Source organism: Mobula hypostoma, chromosome 3 (assembly GCF_963921235.1).
Source record: "Mobula hypostoma chromosome 3, sMobHyp1.1, whole genome shotgun sequence".
NCBI classification, from domain to species: domain Eukaryota; kingdom Metazoa; phylum Chordata; class Chondrichthyes; order Myliobatiformes; family Myliobatidae; genus Mobula; species Mobula hypostoma.
Window position 1 is genome coordinate 218,295,776 of NC_086099.1, and position 16,584 is coordinate 218,312,359.

The 16,584-nt window shown below is 41.2% G+C and overlaps 1 protein-coding gene across 7 annotated transcripts in view; it reads right to left on the bottom strand.

The window, feature by feature from the left end:
• Positions 1 to 16,584, bottom strand: part of obscnb (obscurin, cytoskeletal calmodulin and titin-interacting RhoGEF b) — a 487,178-nt gene that overhangs the window by 311,158 nt on the left and 159,436 nt on the right. For all 7 annotated transcript variants that reach the window (XM_063044498.1, XM_063044500.1, XM_063044497.1 and 4 more), the window contains one exon: positions 7,070 to 7,336. In XM_063044498.1, coding sequence (XP_062900568.1) covers positions 7,070 to 7,336 — 267 coding nt within the window. The remainder of the gene's footprint in view (positions 1 to 7,069; positions 7,337 to 16,584) is intronic.

Sequence of the window (16,584 nt, forward strand, 5' to 3'; positions counted from 1 at the left end):
TGTGTTGCTTGAATTTCCAGCATCTGCAGAATTCCTGTTGTTTGCGTTGTTCATACAGAGGGTTGTGGTTATGTGGAATGCCTTGCCTCAGAAGGCAGTGGAGGCCAATTCTCTGGATTCTTTCAAGAAAGAGTTAGATAGAGCTCTTAAAGATAGTGGAGAGAAGGGATATGGGGAGAAGGCAGGAAAAGGGTACTGATTGTGGATGATCAGCCATGATCAGTGAACGGTGGTGCTGGCTCGAAGGGCTGAATGGCCTATTCCTGCACCTATTGCCTATTGTCTATTATCATCTGGATCATCGACATGCAACACGAAAAGAAGCAGTCCCAACGCTGACCCCTGCGGAACACCAGTAGTCACTGACAGCCAACCAAATAAAGGCTCCCTTTGGTCCCACTTTGCCTCCTGCTAATCAGCCAACCCCCTATCCATGCAAATATTTTTCCTGTGATACCTTGGGCTCTTATCTTGTTGAACAATCTCATGTGTGGCACCATATCAACGGCATTCTGAAAATCCAACTGAACAACATCCACTGACTCTTCTTTGTCCATCCTGCTTTTTTTTGTCTCCCAACCGGTTTATCAGGTAAGATTTTCTCTTAAGGAAACCATGCTTATTTTATCGTGCCTCTAAGTACCCTGAGATCTCAAACTTTTCAATGGATTTCATCTTCCCAACCACAGAGGTCAGACTAATTGCCCTAAAATTTCCTTTTCTTATTTTTACTGCCTCCCTCCCTTCTTGAAGAGTGGAGTGATATTTCCAATTTTTCAGTCATCCAGAACCATGCCAAGATCTCGCGAATCTTGCAGGCTTAATGCTAATGACTCCACAATCTTTTCAACTATCTTTCAGAACTCTGGGGTGCAGTCCATCTGTTCCAGGTGACTTATGAACCTTCAGACCATTCAGCTTCCCAAGCATCTCCTTCCTAGTAATAGCAATTGCACACAGTTCTGCCCCTCACACTCTCGAACCTCCAGCATACTGCTAACGTCCTCCACAATGAAGAGTGATGCAAAATCCTATGCAGTTCTTCTGCCATTTCGTTGTCCCTCATTACTACCTCTCAAGCATCATTTTCCAGCAGGCCAATATCTACTCTCGCCTCTCTTTTATGCTTTATATATCTGAAAAAAACTTTTCGTATCCTCTCTGATATTCTTGGCTAGCTTACCCTAATATTTAATCTTTTCCCTCCTAGCATTTTTAGTTACTTTCTGTTAGTTTTTAAAAAGCTTCCCGATCTTCTAACTTCCCACTAATTTTTGCTCTATTATATGCCCTCTGTTTTGCTTTTATGTTGTCTTTGACTTCCCTTGTCAGCCACAGTTGCATGAACCTTCCTTTATAATACTACTACTACTTTGGGAGGTGTCTTCCGAATTTCTCCCAGAAACTCCAGCTCTTCTGTCGACATCCCTGCTAATCAACTTTGGCAAGCTCCCCTCTCATGCCTCCACACTTCCCTTTACTTTACTGTAATACTGATACATCTGACTTTAGCTTCTCCCCCTCAAATTACAAGGCAAGGTCTATCATATTATGATCACTGCCTTGTAAATCTTAGTGTTGGGACTGCTTCTTTTACATTATATTGCAATTATTTGGATGAAGGAATTGATGGTTTTGTGGCCAAGTTCGCAGACAATACAAAGATTGGTGGAGGGGCAGGTAGTGTTGAGGAAGCAGGGAGGCAATGAAAGGACTTCAACAGATTAAAGAGAATGGGCAAAGAAGTAGCAGACGAAATAGTTTTGGGAAATGTACAGTCATGCACTTTGGTGGAAGAAATAAAAACAGACTATTTTCTAAATGGAGAAAAATTCAAAAATCTAGGTGCAAAGGGACCTGGGAGTCCTCATGCAGGATTCCCTAAAGGTTAATTTGCAGATTGAGTCGGTGGTAAGGAAAGCAAATGCAAAGTTAGCATTCAATTCAAGGGGATGAGAATATTAAAGCAAGGATGCAATGTTAAGGTGACGCTTCATTTGGAGTACTGTGAGCAGTTTTAGGCCCATTATTGAAGAAAGGATGTGCTGACATTGGAGAGGGTTCAAAAGAGGTTCATAAAAATTATTCCATGATTGAAAGGCTTGTCATAAGGAGTGCATGATGGCGCTGGGCCTCTACTCACTGGAATTTAGAAGAACAAGGGAGGATCTAATTGAAACCTATCAAATGTTGAATGGCCTCGACAGGATAGATTTGGAGAGGATGTTTCCTATGATGGAGGAGTCTGAGACCAGAGGACACAGCCTCAAAACAGAGGGATGTCCATTTAGAACAGAGATGAAGAAGAATTTCTTTAGCCAGAGAGTGGTGAATCTGTGGAATTCATTGCCACAGGTGGTTGTGGAGGTGGAGGCCAAGTCATTTGGTATTTTTAAGGTAGAGGGTGATAGATAGATTCTTGATTAGTCAGGACATGAAGGGATATGGGGAGAAGGCAGGAGATCGGGACTGAGAGGGAAATGAATCAGCCATGATAAAACGGCTGATCAACTTCGATGGGCCAAATGGCCTAATTCTGCTCCTATATCTTATGATCTTAGTTTAATGTGACGGTAGAAAGATATCAAAAAGACCTGAAATTGGAATCAGAGATTGGTCGGCATATGGAACAAGCTGCCAGGGAAAGTGGTAGAGGCAGTTTCAATGCTATTTCAATGACATTTGGACAGGTTTATGGATAGGAAAAGGTTTAGAGAAAGCTGAGCCAAATGCAGGTAAATAGGATTAGCTCAGGAAGGCACCTTGGTTGCAAAGGATAAATTGGATGAAAGGGCCTGTTTCAATACTGCATGACTGTACAGTACAATTTATCTCTAATGATCTTGTTATATTGTCCAGGCAGTTAGAGGTTAGAATTTATTAGGTACAATTAGACACCAAGTGCAATTTCTACCATGCTCCTTTATGGAAGGAATGAAAATCAAATAAGGAATTCTGGTTTTTTGGTTCGTTCATTTATAGGATGCAGATTTACAAGGCTGGCATTTGTTGTGCACACTGATTGCTCACTGAACCAAGTAGTTTGCAAGCCATTTCAAGGGCAGATAAGAAGTAAACACACTGGTGGATTTACAGCCAAGCTGTACAAGAATGGCAAATTTCATGCCCTTGAAGAACATTAACACACCCAGAATAGCTTTATTTGTCAAATGCGTTGCTTGCATCAATAACCAAAGAAGTCCAAGGATTTGCTAGTGGTGGATATATGACCATAAGTTATAGGAGCAGAATTAGGCCATTTGGCCCAGTGAGTCTGAGCCACCATTCAACCATGGCTGATTTATCATTTCTCCCAACCCCATTCAACTGCATTCTCCCAGTAACTTTAACATCCTCACTAATCAAGAACCTATCAATCTCCACTTTAAATACACCCAATGACTTGACCTCCAGCCTGTTTATAGTGAGCAAAGAAAATAAAGCCTGATATCTTTAAAGAGATTGTGGAAAATAGGGCCCTAATGAGTTTTAAAGGAGCATGGCAAACACGTCCATTTCCCATTTAAAGAACACCTGGGAAGCAGTGCCCCACTGAGCTTAAAAAAGGTATCTTGATGCACTTAAAGGTAGCGATAGAGCTTTGTCCAGCAGCCAATCCAGACATCAGAAACTTGGAGAGGAGGGGACTTCAATCAGGTCCACTGTCTGAAGACAAAATGCAGGAGCGATTTGCAGCAGCGTAATAGAGCTTTGACCAGCAATTAGTGAGAGTAAATTAAAGGAAGGCAAGAGGCAAGTGCAGAGGCTGTTATCAGAGTGGTTTTAACTCTTTAAAGTTTCAACAAAGCAAGACTTTACTCAGAGAAAGCAAAGCTCATTTTTTCGTTCTCTTCTCAATATCTGCTCAACCAGGATAGGAGAGATGACAGGTAGGATAGTAAAATGCCCCTCATGGGGGAGGTGGGAAGGCAGGGCAACCTCCAGTGTCCCTGACGACTACAACTGCAAGTAGTACATCGGCCTGCAGCTTCTGACAAACTGCGTTAGGGAGGTGGACCTCGAACTGGATGAACTTCAGATCATTCAGGAGGCTGAAGGCGTGATAGTTAGGACATATAGACAGGTAATTACACCCAAGGTGCAGGGCACAGGAAACTGGGTAACAGTCAGGAAGGGGAAAGGGGTTAAGGAGCCAGTGCAGAATACCCCTGTGGCCATCCCACTTAATAACAGGTATATCACTTTGGATACTGTCAGGGGTGGGGGGAGATGACCTAATGGAGGAAAGTCACAGTGGACAAGTCTCTGGCACTCAGTCTGCCTCTGTGACTCAAAAGGAAAGTGGGGGGAGAAGAGGCATGCTGTGGGAATAGAGGATTTATTAGTTAGGAGAACGAACAGGAAGTTCTGTGGGCGAGTACAAGATTCCCAGGTGAGATGTTGCCTCCCAGGTGCCAGGGTCCAGAATATCTCGGATTGAGTCCTCAGCATTCTTAAGTGGAAAGGTGAACAGCCAGAAGTCATGGTCCATGTGGGTACCAATGACATGGGAAGGATGAGTGATGAGGCTCTGCATAGGGAGCTCAGGGAGTTGGATGCCGAGTTAAATGGCAGGACCTCCAGGGTTGTGACCTCAGGGTTACTACCGATGCCATGTGCTAGTGAGACCAGAACTAGGAATATTATACAGTTTAATATGTGACTAAGGCATTTGTATAGGAGGTGGACAAAAGAGTTTTGGATCATTGGGCTCTCTTCCAGCGAAAGTGGGATCTCTACAAAAGGGATGGCTTGCACAACTGGAGGGGACTAATATCCTAGTTTGAGGGCTTGTTACTACTGTATGGTGGGGTTTAAACAAGAGTTGCAGGGGGATGGGAACCAGAGTACAAGAATAGCTAGTGCAGAGGTTGTGGAAGCAGATATTAGGACCTCAGACAAAGTTAGGAATCAAAAAGACTAGTCTTCTGAGCTGCTTGCATTTCAATGTAATAAGTCTCATAGGAAACACAAATAATAGTGAAGATGAGGTAACTGGTTTACAAACAGAGGCAATGTGCAGTGAGGAGAGCCTGTAGTCTGCATTTTGTCCAATGAACAGCAGGAGTTGCAACGTAAAAGGCAGAGAAAATCAGAAAGGGTGAATACAGGATTGAAGGCGTTTTATATAAAGGCACACAGTAGATAAACATGCAGCAGTTGCAGATTGGCAGGTATGAAGTTGTAGAATTCATTGAATCATGGCTGAAAGATTACAGCTGGGAAGCTTAAAGTCCAAGGATACATATTGTTTCAAAAGGAAGGCAGAGAGGCAGCATTGCTCTATTGGCAAAAAATGAAATCAAATCATTAGAAAGCAGTGACATAGGTTCAGAGAGTGTTGAATCATTGTAGACAGAGCTAAGGAACTGGAAGGGTAAAGAGACTCTGATGGGGTTGTATACAGAACCCCAAACAGTAGTAAGAATGTGGCCTACAAATTAAAATGTGAGATAGAAAATGCATGCCAAAAGGGCAATGTTACAATAGTCATAGGGGACTTTAATATGAAGGTAGATTGGAAAAATTAGGTTGGTGCTGGATTACAAGGGGGAATTTCTAGAGCGCCTGAGAGATGGCTTTTTAGAGCACCTCGTGGTTGAGCCAACTAGAGGATTGGCTTTTCTGGATTAGGTGTTGTGTAATGAACGAGAATTGATTAGTAAGGATGAGGTCTTAGGGTACTTGGAGGCACATGATATAATAGGCAATAATCAGCATGGTTTCCTCAATGGAAAATTGTGCCTGACAAATCTGTTGGAATTCTTTGAAGAAGTAACAAGCAGGATAAACAAAGGAGATGATGTTGTGTACTTCGATTTTCAGAAGGCCTTTGACGAGTCTACTTAACAAGCTACGAGTCCATGATATTACAGGAAAGATTCTGGCGTGGATAAAGCAATGGCTGATTGGCAAGAGGGAAAAGGTGGAATAAAGGGAGTCTTTTCAGGCTAGCTGCGAATGACTAGTAGTGTTCCACAGGCGTCTGTGTTGGGACTGCTTTTTTTTTTTACGACTTATATCAATGTTTTGAATGATGGAATTGATGGCTTTGTTGCAAAGTTTGCAGATGATATGAAGAGAGGTGGAGGGGCAGGTAGTTTTGAGGAAGTAGAGAGGCTACAGAAGGATTTAATACAGATTGAGAGAATAGGCAAACAAATGGAACATGGAACACAGTGTCAGGTCATGCACTTTGATCAAAGAAAGGAAGGGATTGACTATTTTCTAAATGGAGAGAAAATACAAAAAGCTGAAACAAACAGGGACTTTGGAGTCCTTGTGCAGGATTCCCTGAAGGTTAATTTGCAGGGTGAGTCTGTGCTGAGGAAGGCAAATGCCATATTAGTATTCATTTCAAGAGGACTAGAATACAGTATAAAAGCAAGGATGTAATATTGAGACCTTATAAAGCACTGGTGAGGCCTCACTTGAATTATTGGGGGCAGTTTTGTGTCCCGTATATTTGAAAGGATTTACTGACACTGGAGAGGGTTCAAAGGAGGTTCATGAAAATTATTCCAGGATTGAATGGCTTGTAATATGAAGAGACCATGATGGCTCTGGGCCTGAATTTACTAGAGTTCAGAAGAAAGAGGGGTGATCTCATTTAAACCTATCAAATGGTGAAAGGCCTTGATAGAGTGGATGTGGGGAGGATGTTTCCTATAGTGGGAGAGTCTAAGACCAGAGGACACAGACTCAGAATAGAGGGGCTTTTTTTTTAAGAATGGAGATGAAAAGGAATTTCTTCAGTCAGAGAGTGGTGAATCTGTGGAATTCTTTGCCCCAGGCAGCTGTGGAGGCCAAGTCTTTATGTATATTTAAGGTAGAGGTTGATAGATTCCTGATTGGTCAGAACATGAAAGGATACAGGGAGAAGGCAGGTGATTGGGGAAGAGACGAAAATCGGATCAGCCATAATGAAATGGCGGAGCAGACCCGATGGGTCAAATAGCCTATTCTTCTCCCATATCTTATGGTCTGATGTGAAGCTAACCCCAAGGAGCCAAAAGCTGAACCACTGATTTCTAGACAATTGAACGTTGGATATAAATTTTGTTCCTACCGTTAATTTTCAAGGAAGCACTAGTATGCTGATCACCAATATCACAGCTGTATCTTCCACCATCTTGTGGTGTGAGGTTGTGAATAACCAACTCAAGAATGCATCCCTTTTGCCTCATTTCATATTTGGCACTTGGGCGAAGTAGAGTGGATCCTTTCTTCCACTGCACCACTGCTTCTGGTTTGTTAATTTCACAACGCAATGTGGTAGTAGCATCTTCTTGAGCTTCTTCATCCTTAAGTTTTTGCTTGAAGATCGTAGGCACAGCTGTTCAGGAAATATTAAAGACTGTATTAAAGCAACTTAGAATCTGTTTACTTGCAAATGGAAAAGTGAAGTTGTGGTTACCACTTCATTGTTCTCTAATTTTTCCAACAGGTAACAGTAGATGAAGAAAGGCTGACAAAATTCTGACAAAGTGACAAGGCTGACAAAATGCGTTTTATTTCATAGTTGTCATCAGAATAAATGTGCGGACTATTTTCTAAATGGAAAAAAATCCAGGAATCTGAAATGCAAAGGGACTTGGGAGTCCTTGTGCAGAACACTCTGAAGGTTAACTTGCAGGTTGAGTTGGTGGTGAGGAAAGCAAATGCCATGTTTGCATTCATTTCAAGAGGTCTAGAATACAAGAGCAAGGATGTGATGCTGAGGCTTTATAAGGCACTGGTGAGGCGTCACCTTGAGTATTGTGAACAGTTTTGGGTCCCTCATCTTAGAGAAGATGTGCTGGCATTGGAGAGGGTCCAGAGGAGGTTCACAAGGTTGATTCCAGGAATGAAAGGGTTATCACGTGAGGAAGGTTTGATAGCTTTGGGTCTGTACTCGCTGGAATTCAGAAGGATGAAAGGGGATCTCATTGAAACCTTCCGAATATTGAAAGGCCTAGACAGAGTAGATGTGGAAAGGATGTTTCTCATGGTAGGAGAGTCTAGGACAAGAGGGCACAGCCTCAGGATAGAGGGGTGCCCCTTCAAAACAGAGATGAAGATAAACTTTTTTAGTCAAAGGGTGCTGAATTTGTGGAATTTATTGCCACATGTAGCTGTGGAGGTCAGGTCGTTGGGTGCATTTAAGGCAGATTTGACATGGCATCAAAGGTTCCGGGGAGAAGGCCAGGAACTGGGGTTGAGGAGGAGATTTAAAAAAATATCAGCCATGGTTGAATAACGGCTGAGGGAGAATTTAGTAAAGACATTTAAAAGTACATAAAAATCATAATCAAAATTTAAGGTTTGAAAAGTAGCAGTAGAGGAAATTTGTAGAATGCCAATAAGATGGCTTTTCAGAGAGCTTGTGTTGAGCCCACTAGGGGGAACGGTAAATCTGGATTGGGTGTAATGTAATTACACAGATTTGATTAGGAACATTAAGGTAAAGGAACCCTTGGGAGGCAATATAGAATTCATCCTTGAGTTTGCAAAGCTAAAAATCAGATGTATCAGTATTACAGGGAGTAAAGGGAATTACAGAGGCATGAAAAAGGAGGTGGCCAAAGTTGATTGGAAGGGGACACTGGCATGTGCAACGGCCAAGCAGCAATGGCTGGTGTTTCTGGGGGATATTTGGAAGGCGCAGGAAAGATACATCCCAAAGACAAAGAAGTATTCTGAAGGGAAGATAAGGGATGGTGTGGCCAAGTTTGCAAATGATACAAATATAGGTAGAGAGGGAAGTACTGTTGAGGGAGTCTATAGGGAGTCGGTAGAATGATTTGGACCAGAATGGAGGAATGTGCAAAGTGGAAGATGGAATAAAATGTAGGGAAGTGCATGGTCATGCACTTTGATAGAAGGAATAAAAGTGTGGACTATTTTGTAAATGGAGACAAAATTTTAAAAGAATCAAAGATGTAGAGGGACCTTGGAGTCCTCATGCAGGGTTCTCTAAAAGCTAACTTGCTGAATTAGTTGGTGGTAGGGAAGGCAAATGCAATGTTAGAATTCATTTCAAGAAGACTGGAATACAAAAACAAGGATGCAATGCAGAGGCTTTATGAGGTATTGGTCAGACCACACGGAGTATTGCAAGTAGTTTTGGGCCCTTTGTCTAAGAATGGATATGCTGGCATTGGAGAGAGTCCAGAGGAGGTTCAGGAGAATGATCTCTGAAATGAAAGAGTTAACATATCTGTTTTATGGTGTTTTATGGCTGTAATGGTTCGAAGGGGGAGGGCGGTGGGTGGGTGGGGGGGGGTAATCTCATTGAAACCTATCGAATGTTGAAAGGCCTAGATAGGGTGGATATGGAAAGGATGTTTCCTATAGTGGGGGTATCTGGGACCAGAGGAGGCAGCCTCAGAATTGAGGAATGCCAATTAATAACAGAGATGAGGAAACATTTCTTTAGTCTGTGGAATTCTTTGCTACAGATAGCTGAACAGACCAAGTCATTGGGTATATTTAAGGGGAATGTTAATAGGTTCTTGATTAATCAGGATGTCAAAGGTTACAGGGAGCAGGCAGGAGAATGGGTTGTGAGGTTTAGTACATCAGCCATGCCACAACAATGGCACAGACTTGATGGGCTGAATGGCCTAATTCTGCTCATACATTTTATGGTCTTATGGTAATGCTTATAATGTTAGATGAGAAAGAAATATAAAATAACAGTACTGATTTGTTGGTTTGAATTTCATTCCATGAAATTTTATAAATAAAAGAACTGGAATTTGAATTGGTTTCTTGTTGTCACATGTACCAAGGAACAGTGGGAAAAAAAATCATTTTCATTCTGTTCATACAGATCAATTCGTTACACAGTACACTGAGGTAGTACAAGGTAAAACAATAACAGAATGCAGAGTGTAATAACTACAGAGAAAGTGCAGTACAAGCAAACAATAAGGTTGCAAGATCATATTGAGGTTGATTCTACGTCAAAAGTCCACCTTAGTATACTAGGGATCCAGTCAAGAGTTTTATAACAGTGGGGAAGAAACCATCCTTGGGCCTGGTTTTCAAAGTTTTGCACTTTCTGCCCAATGCAGGAAGGGAGAAGAGAACATGTCTGGGGTAGATTTGATAATATTGGCTCTTTTACTGAGGCATCAGGAAGTATCAATAGTGTCCCTGGAGGAGAAATCAGATTCTGTGATGTACTGAGCTTTATTCACAACTCTCTACAGTTTCTTATGGTCACCAGCAGAGCAATTTCCATACCAAACCCTGATCCATCCAGACAGAACTTGATAAGGGTCAATGGGGGTTGGGGGGGGGGGAGCAAGCCAAATTTCTTTAGCCTCCTAAAGAAATGGAGACATTGGTAAATTTTCTTGGCCATGGTGTCAATGTGGTTGGACCACAGCATGCTATTGATGATGCACACTCCTAGAAATCTAAAGCTCTCAATCCTCAGAATTGTTTATGTAGATAGGAGTATGTGCACCGCTCCCTTCCTGAAATCAATGACCAGTTCTCGTTTGGCTGACACTGAGGAAAATATTGTTGCCAAGACATCTATCTCCTTCCTATACTCAGACTCACCATCATTTGAAACATCTCCAACTACAGTATCATCTTTAAACTTGTAGGTGGAGTTAGAGCAGATTCTGACCATGCAGTCATGAGTGCACAGGGAGTAGTAGGTGGCTGAGGATGCAACTATGTGGAGCACTAGTGTGGAGAATCATCACGGCAGAAGTGTTTAAGAGATAGTCAGCATAGCTTCATGCATGGTAAGTCATGTCTAACCAATCTTAAGAGGTTTTTCTTTGAGGAAGTTACCAGGAAAGTTGATGAAGGCAAGACAATGGATATTGTCTACATGGACTTCAGCAAGCCATTTGACAAGAACCCGCATGGAAAGTTGGTCCAGGAAGTTCAGTGGCTCAGCATTCAAGATGAGGTAGTAAACTGATTGGACATTGACTTTGCGGGAGAAGCCAGACAGTGGTAGTAGATGGTTGCCTCTCTGACTGAAGGCCTATGACTAGTGGAATGTCTCAGGGATCGGTGCTGGGTCTGTTGTTGTTGTTAGTAATCTACATCAACAATCTGAATGATAATGTGGTTAACAGGATCAGCAAGTTTGAGGATGACAGCAAGATTGGGGGTGTAGTGGACAGCAAAGAACATCAGAGCTTGCAGCAGGATCCTGACCAACTGGAAAAGTGGGCTGAAAAAAAAAATGGCAGATGGAATTTAATGCAGACAGGTGCAAGGCATTGCACTTTGGTAGGACCATCCAGGGTAGGTCTGCACCGTGAACAGGTGGGCACAGAAAAGTGCTGTAGAACAAAGGGATCTGGGTGTACAGATTCATAATCAATGGAAAATGGCATCACAGGTAGATAGGGTCGTAAAGAAAGCTTTTGGCACATTGGCCTTTAATAAATCAAAGTATTGAGTACAAAAGATGGGATGTTATGTTTAAGTTGGATAAGACATTGGTGAGGCTTAATTTGGAGTATTATGTGCCATTTTCTTCACCTACCTACAGGAAAGAAGTAAGTAAGGTTGAAAGAGTACACAGAAAATTTACAAAGGACATTGCCAGGACTGGAGAACCTGAGTTATAAGGAAAGATTGAATAGGTTAGAATTTTATTCCTTGTAATGTAGAAGATTGAGGGGAGATATGATAGAGGTATACAAAATTCCAAGGGATACAGATAGGGTAAAACAAACAGGTTTTTTCCACTGAGGTTAAGTGGGACTACAACTAAGAGTTTATGGGTTAAGGATGAAAGATTAAATGTCTAAGGGGAACATGAGTGGAAACCTCTTCATTTGAAGGGTTGTGAGAGTGTGGAACAAACTGCCAGCGCATGGTACATGTGAGCAGAATTTCAATATTGAAGAGACGTTTGGATAGGTACATAGGTGGTAGGGGTATGGAGGGCTATGGTCCAGGAGCAGATCAATGGGAGTAGACTGATTGAATTGTTCAGTGTAGACTAGATGGGCTGAAAGGCCTGTTTCTGTGCTGTACTTTTCTATGATTAGGACTGGAATCTACAAAGATATTAGGATTTGCTCCATTATTCTATGGTTATTCCTAAAATAGAAGAGGAGATTTTGTCAGTCTTAAGGCATACGAGGCGTATGAATCTCTGGGTCCTGATCAAGTGTACCTGCAGACGTGGGAAGCAAAGGAAGAAATGGCTAGGCACTTGGCAGTGTTGAAAGATTAAGGGATCATAAGCCAGTGAGCCCAACATCAGTGATGGAAATTTACTACATGGAGATTCTGAGAAACAGGATCTATCTACATTTGGAGAAGTAAGAATTGACACAGTTCGCATGACTTTCTGCATGGAAAATTGTGTCTCATGAATTTAATTGAGCATTTTTGAAGAGATGACCAGGACGACAAATGAGGGCAGTACAGATGAGATCTACACAGATGTTAGCAAAGCTTTTGACAAAGTCCTGTGTGAACAGGGAAAGTTTAGAGTGGAAGGGCTAAGTGCAGGCAAACAGGACTCACTCAGGAAGGCACCTCAGCTGGCATGAATTGGGCAGGAGGGCCTTTTTTCCAAAGTCCCTTAAAAGTGGAATCATTGTCAAGGGTGTTGAAGTCTATCAAAGTAATTTATTTAAAAATTAGATTGGGCCATTTTAAAACATTTCCAATGCTAATGCTTAACCAAGTCTTCCGAAAAAAGATGGTGACATTTGTGGATGTTGCAGCAAGACAAGGGTTAACATAATGTCTAGGTTGCAGATAGAATGCAGTCAGCCAAGGCAGGAAAGATCTTTGAAGGGCATAGCTTCTCTTTCCACAGCCAGTGGTGGGGTTGGAGAGGCCAGGCTGAGCCATTTCGCTAATGGGGAACCCATGTAAGTGGTTCAAGGAACACACATCAACTAAGGGACAATTATTTTACTAACTTCAAAGTGTCATCAGTTGTTGGATTGTAGTTTATATTGACTTTTAACAGCTACATTGTGAATGGTGATTGATCCTGCAAATAAGGAATTCAAACATATAGTTTATCAAATGGTCACATCCATAGCTGCTCGTCAATTCTGTATAAAAATGGCATTTCTCTGTTCAGACTTCAGAACAGTGTGATGACAGGGGACATGCAGTTCTCTATGTGCACAAGTAAAATAAAGAATGCCAGAGGAATGAGTGTGAGTTTTCAGAGTTCAGTTAATCGGCAACGATACATTGGATTAAAAAAAAACAGGCATGATTCCACCTTAAATGGATTTGCTGAAATGAAACTTGAGCTGGTTCAACTGGAAGCAATGCTATTGTAATACTGCTTCTACCACTTTGTTGCTCAGATCTCAGTTAAGTTTGTTGGTTCTTAAAGAGACAATTTTCACAAATAGCATACACAAATAGCATACAGTCTGCTACAGGAAAGACAGAGGCTCTGAAGGACAAGGTCTTCACAATACATTTCCATACCTCCTCCCTCAAGGTCCAAAATGCACTTACTCACTTGAGTATCATCCAAGTACTTTTCTTTGAATATGGGCGGTCTCCAAAGAGTTTTGAAGCCGTATTGTGAACACTCCTCATGTTATCAGAGGAGCATTTTAACTGGCACCTAAAACTAAGAATCCAGAGCACTGCAGTCGTACCAGCCTAACGGTGCTGCGGGTCACATTCAACTTTTTGAAGGACTATTCAACCTTTGCATTCTGGATATGGGAACTTCAATTTATGCCGCACAAGCGATATCATTAGAGATATGTCAGGCACTAGGAAAAGGTTGGGCTAGAAGTACTAAACTCATGGTAAAAATCAATTTTGGATCACGCAATGCAGTAATAAAAGGAGCTACACAATCTGATTTTTCTTACTGTTCCTCTCCACGCCTTGTGGCACATCAGATGCAGCCTTGCCATTTCTTAGCATTTATCTGTTTTTTTAAAAAAAAAGGCCAAGTTGCTAGCTCGATACTCAACCCAGAAGGATGGGAAGTGTGCAAGGAGCCGGCCTGATTTGAACCCAGGATCACTCGCCTTGAAGTCTGGTGCAGATGCCACACCACAGGCTGGCTAACCCAATTTTTGGTTGCCCATATCTTGGTGGCTTTGTAACTTTCTATCGGACAATACATAATCTTTTTAGCAACCATCATGTCAATTGGCATGAAGCTATTCTGTAGTTCTTCCCCCATTCTCAAATGATTCCTGTGTAAAAACCTCATGACATTCAACAAAGATCAGAAACTCAAGAGAAGCTCAGGTTAGATCTTTCATTAAGTTAGAATAACAGATGACTGAGACATCCTAAAGACTACCAATGTAACAAAACACAGAAAGGCACCCAAACAGAAGAGATTCTGCAGATGCTGGAAATCCAGAGTAATACACACAAAATGCTGGAGGACCTTAGTAGGACAAGCAGCATCTACGGAAAGGAATAGACAGTTGATGTTTCAGGCCAAGACCCTTCATTAGGATGGAAAGTCACTTATTTGACAAACAATGTACCCATGTTGTACAATTTGAATAGCTTGCAGCCAGTAAAGGAAATGCTATAACCATATGTCAGCATTCAACCATCCTGAACAGATTTATTTGGAGGAAATGAGAGTTCAAACCTGGAGGACCTGGTTACCCTTATTCTATTCCCTCCAACAATCAACGGAGTAGCCTAATTTTGTTCACTACCACATAAAAAAAATGATTTCCCATTTTTGGACAAAAGTATAATCTTCCCCAGAAATAAAATGCAACCTGAGTATTGCTGGAAAAGACTTCTACCAGCCAGCATTGTTCACTTTCTACCCATGATTATCCACTTTCTAAAGAGTCATTCAGTATAAACTGCATTCTCCCATGAGACACACCAATCACTAACTGGGTCAAGCATTCCATACAAGAACATGAGGTGTAGGTAATGAACCTATTCCTCTTTTCATGCTGGTTCTAATCAATTCTCAAAATGGAAGTCAAACAAGATATTTCAGTCCCTGAATTTCACTACAAGCAACTGCAAATTATACAGTATTTACATAATATATTTCAATATACACTTTACAGAATTATATTTGGAATTTATAGACATACTGAAATTACAAAAAAAATCACACATTAGTTCAAGAAACAAGAGGGATGGGAGGGGAAGGTGATTGTAAACCTGACTGCATTTCAGAAACTTTGCAAATAACGTGGGGTTGGAAAGATGAAAATTTACGGATTATAATTTTATAGGTAGATTTATAACAGTTCTTTTGATGGTGAGAGAAACAAAAGAACAAGTATTTGTTAATCACATCAGTAAGCATAGGCCAAAAAGTTCATTCATTTGGAGCAGAGTCATGAATGATAGGTCTCATGGAAGAGAGCAGATGCAAAGTAATGTAATGCAGAGGTTAAAAAAAGATATGAATCAAGTAGGGCTGGGACATGGTAAAGTAATGAGTAGATGATTTAGCAACTTTGGAAATGATGTAATATGTTCTTCTCATGTTAGTGCTGAGGATGACATTGGTAAAGACCAAAACAGGAAACTGCAGTGAAGAGATCTGTCCTGCTATACAAGGTGATTTTAGAACAGCACAAGGATGAAATAGACAAGATGAAAAGACCAGTAGACATTACAACTATAAATGTAAAAGCCTACATAACTTTAAAAGAAACACTGAATAGGGGTGAACAATAACTGCAGTCTCCCTACCCTTTACTTTTAAGCAAGCATAGGTCTGTTGATCTCCAGAATCACAGCTATATGTTCCAGCATCTTCTATTTTCAGATTGTGAATTAATAGCTCATTGATGGCACCTTGCTGTTTTATTTCATACTTCCCAGTTGGGTGAAGTACTACTGATTCTTTTTTCCATTCTACGGAAGCACCAGGTTTTGAAACCACACAGTGCAATGTGGCAGTACCACCCTCTTCAGCCTCTTCATTCTGAAGCTTTTGTTTGAAAAGCACAGGCAAGGCTGAGGGATGCATTAACATAAATAATTTAATACTTGCGTGAGGTTTGCACAAGATGCCTATCTTTGGGAAACAAATTATTTCATTAATACAGTGCCTATATAAAGTATTCACCCCCTTGGAAGTTTTCATTTTCATGTTTTATTGTTTTACAACATCAAATCATAGTGGATTTAATTTGGCATTTTTGACACCAATCAACAAAAAAGAATCTTCCCTGTCAAAGTGAAAACAAATTTCTACAAATTGGTCTAAATTTATTACAATTATTAAACACAAAATAATTGATTGCATAATTACTCACCCACTTTAATTCAGTATTTAGTACTTGCACCTTTGGCAGAATTTGTTGCCACTAGTGGCTATGGAGGCCAAGTCATTGGATGTATTTAAGGCAGAGATAGATAGGTTCTTGATTAGCCAGTGCATCAAAGGGTATGGGGTGAAAGCAGGGGAGTGGGGATGACTGGAAGAATTGGATCAGCCCATGATTGAATGGTGGAGCAGACTCAATGGGCCGAATGGCCTACTTCTGCTCCTATATCTTATGGTCTAATTATAGCATTGAGTCTGTGTGGATAGGTCTCTATCAGCTTTGCACATTTGGGCACTGTAATCTTCCCCCCATTCTTCTTTACAAAACTGCTCAAGCTCTGTCAGATTGC